Source organism: Brachyhypopomus gauderio, unplaced genomic scaffold (assembly GCF_052324685.1).
Source record: "Brachyhypopomus gauderio isolate BG-103 unplaced genomic scaffold, BGAUD_0.2 sc509, whole genome shotgun sequence".
Taxonomy (NCBI): domain Eukaryota; kingdom Metazoa; phylum Chordata; class Actinopteri; order Gymnotiformes; family Hypopomidae; genus Brachyhypopomus; species Brachyhypopomus gauderio.
In genome coordinates this window covers 42,501-44,886 of record NW_027507330.1, presented here as the reverse complement: position 1 = coordinate 44,886, position 2,386 = coordinate 42,501, and the positions used below count along the sequence as shown (strand labels likewise).

The 2,386-nt window shown below is 48.8% G+C and overlaps 1 protein-coding gene across 1 annotated transcript in view; it reads right to left on the bottom strand.

Moving 5' to 3' along the window:
- Positions 1-252: 252 nt before the first annotated feature.
- The window catches only part of LOC143506801 (dynein axonemal heavy chain 2-like), a gene marked incomplete at its 3' end in the record, with an annotated part of 14,569 nt that continues 12,435 nt past the window's right edge, over positions 253-2,386 (bottom strand). Inside the window, exons 6-8 of the mRNA XM_076996407.1 lie at positions 2,033-2,143; positions 1,468-1,706; positions 253-444 (exon numbers count right to left, since the gene is read on the bottom strand). Coding sequence (XP_076852522.1) covers positions 253-444; positions 1,468-1,706; positions 2,033-2,143 — 542 coding nt within the window. The remainder of the gene's footprint in view (positions 445-1,467; positions 1,707-2,032; positions 2,144-2,386) is intronic.

Here is a 2,386-nt window from a genome sequence, read left to right as displayed (position 1 = left end):
GAGAAAGAGTGGGAGAGTGATCGAGCAGGTCTTTCCTGGGAAGATGCTGCAGCCAAGCTGAGCGAGTGTAGAGACCCTTGAAATAAGCAACAGATCAGAGGAGCCTTTACCAAAACACGAGTGATTGTGAGTTCAAAAACGGAAGTTTCTGCTTGTCGGTTGAGAATCAGGGTCGGCGCGAGAACCTGAGGTGCATCAAGATTCCACCAGCAGGGAAACACGTCTAGACCAGTAACGGCGCCCTCGCTGTACCTTGCAGAGGAGTGACGTGATCTTCTCGTGCGTGTTGTAGTGGGGCGATCTCGTCCAGATGATCCGGATGAGGCTGAGGATGTGGGTCAGCTTGGGCTTGACCTGGTGAGGTTTGAGCTGCACCAGCTCCTCACACGGCCCTTTCAGCAGCGACAGGAAGGTGAGGTTGGACTGGGCCTGCAGTGAGCCGTCCTGGAGGAACGTGAAACACGTCAGCTGCAGTTCTGAGTGAGTTCCGTGAGATCAGCTTAAGATGCCGTGATTCAATTCCTTTCTGAGTCACATTCAATTAAAAGCAGGTAGTAAACAGTATCCAATCAAACCAGCTTTACAACGCCTAAAATCACTTCACTTAATCTTCTACTTGGGTTGCCTCAGTAAACCCATTTCAATGACTGATGTAAATTGAGCAGCATGTTAAGTCATTTCATGCTTTGCAAAGGTCCAGTAGAGTTCTGCTGTCAAAGGCCTGTGGTCCGGCATACTGCTGAGTCCACCTACAGTCTGAACATTAAGAGCAGCGATTAGGTAAAACAAAGGGTCAATCATCTTTGAATGTCTCATTATTCCACTCTGATTTCACTCTGACAACATTGATTTTCAAGGTCTCCAGAGAGTTTATAAAACAGAGGCCTGCAGATGCCCGAGCTCTCACGGTCTGCCCTGAATTAAGCTGAGGGTTTAAGGCCTTGGCTGCCCTTTCACACTGATCCAGGACCAGCAAGCCCTAGACAAAACCAAGTCTTATTCATGATCAGTACAGACTACAAGTACTGGCCTGCGGAGAAGGAGTGATGTGAGGCGTAACACTGGGCATTCAGACAGAGCTTTTGGACATGGTCTGTCTCCTGATTTAAATGAGCAGCCTAGCTGACTCATCACAGTAATGCCCGACTACAGCGCGGCCTCATTTCTGAGGGGTGAGGAGAAGTTGTTCAGGAGCTGCCTATAAATCATCAACACTGAGCGAATGTTCTTGTTCAGACCATTACCCCTGTGCATAGCCTCTCTGCTTTCTCTCTCACTCTCACACACACACACACACACACACACAGACACTCACACACACACACACACACACACACACACACACACACACACACACACACACACACACACACACACACACACAGACACACACACACACACACACACACAGACACACACACACACACACACACACACACACACACACACACACACTCTTTCCTGTACCTGGATCTGCTTGGCCATGCTGCAGAATGCAGGTACGTAAGGGGACTTGGAGAGCTCCAGTATGGCCTGAATGTGGCAGACCCCAGGTTTCTGGAGCTGCTTGGTGATGTCAGACAGGTCAGCACAGCGGCTCTTCCAAAAGGTGATCTCGTCCAGAGGACCAGCGTTGTCTCCAATCTCTATCTTCTCCTGTGCTTTTAGCACCTCCTTTATCTGACGTGTCCAATGGATCATCACCACTGAGATATACAAAAACAGAAGCAGCTTGGGTTTTACACAGAAACACTTCCAGATGTGCACTGTGCACACTTCTACATGATACACCATCAAACAGGATTAAACAGTAAAGCACATCTCCACCAGTACCTTCTCTTACCCTATACCTTTACTGTATCCTTAGCTGTTCCTATAGCCCAAAACGGTCCCTTTACCCCAGGTACCAACCCCTTAAGGCCCAATTCAATACAGTTTATTTAGTCATTGACGTGGTACTACTAAAGCCACTGGACAGAGTTGGGCCTGTACAGGGCCCCCAGGCCTTTGAGAGCCCCTGCCTGGCTCTTACCCTCCAGCCTCTGCACCACACCCTTGTCTCTGGCAGCTCCGTCTGGGCTGCACTGCAGGGCGTCCATGGGGATGTAAAACACTGTCCTTCCCTCTAGTTTAAACTGGCAATCTGTGGAGAGCAGGACACAATGCAGCGGTAATATAACACTCTAGAGTGAACCCATGTCAAAAATCTCATTTTTTTTCTGAAAGTACACCCCCCCCCAACACCACCACCAAAAAGCGTCACAGGTCACTAACTGATGAGTGTTTGGGCAATGTGTTCCAGGAGACCACACACCACTCTGTGCAATAACATAGCACAATACAGCCCAATAATGCAGCACATTATCACATCACTGTTCTTATTACA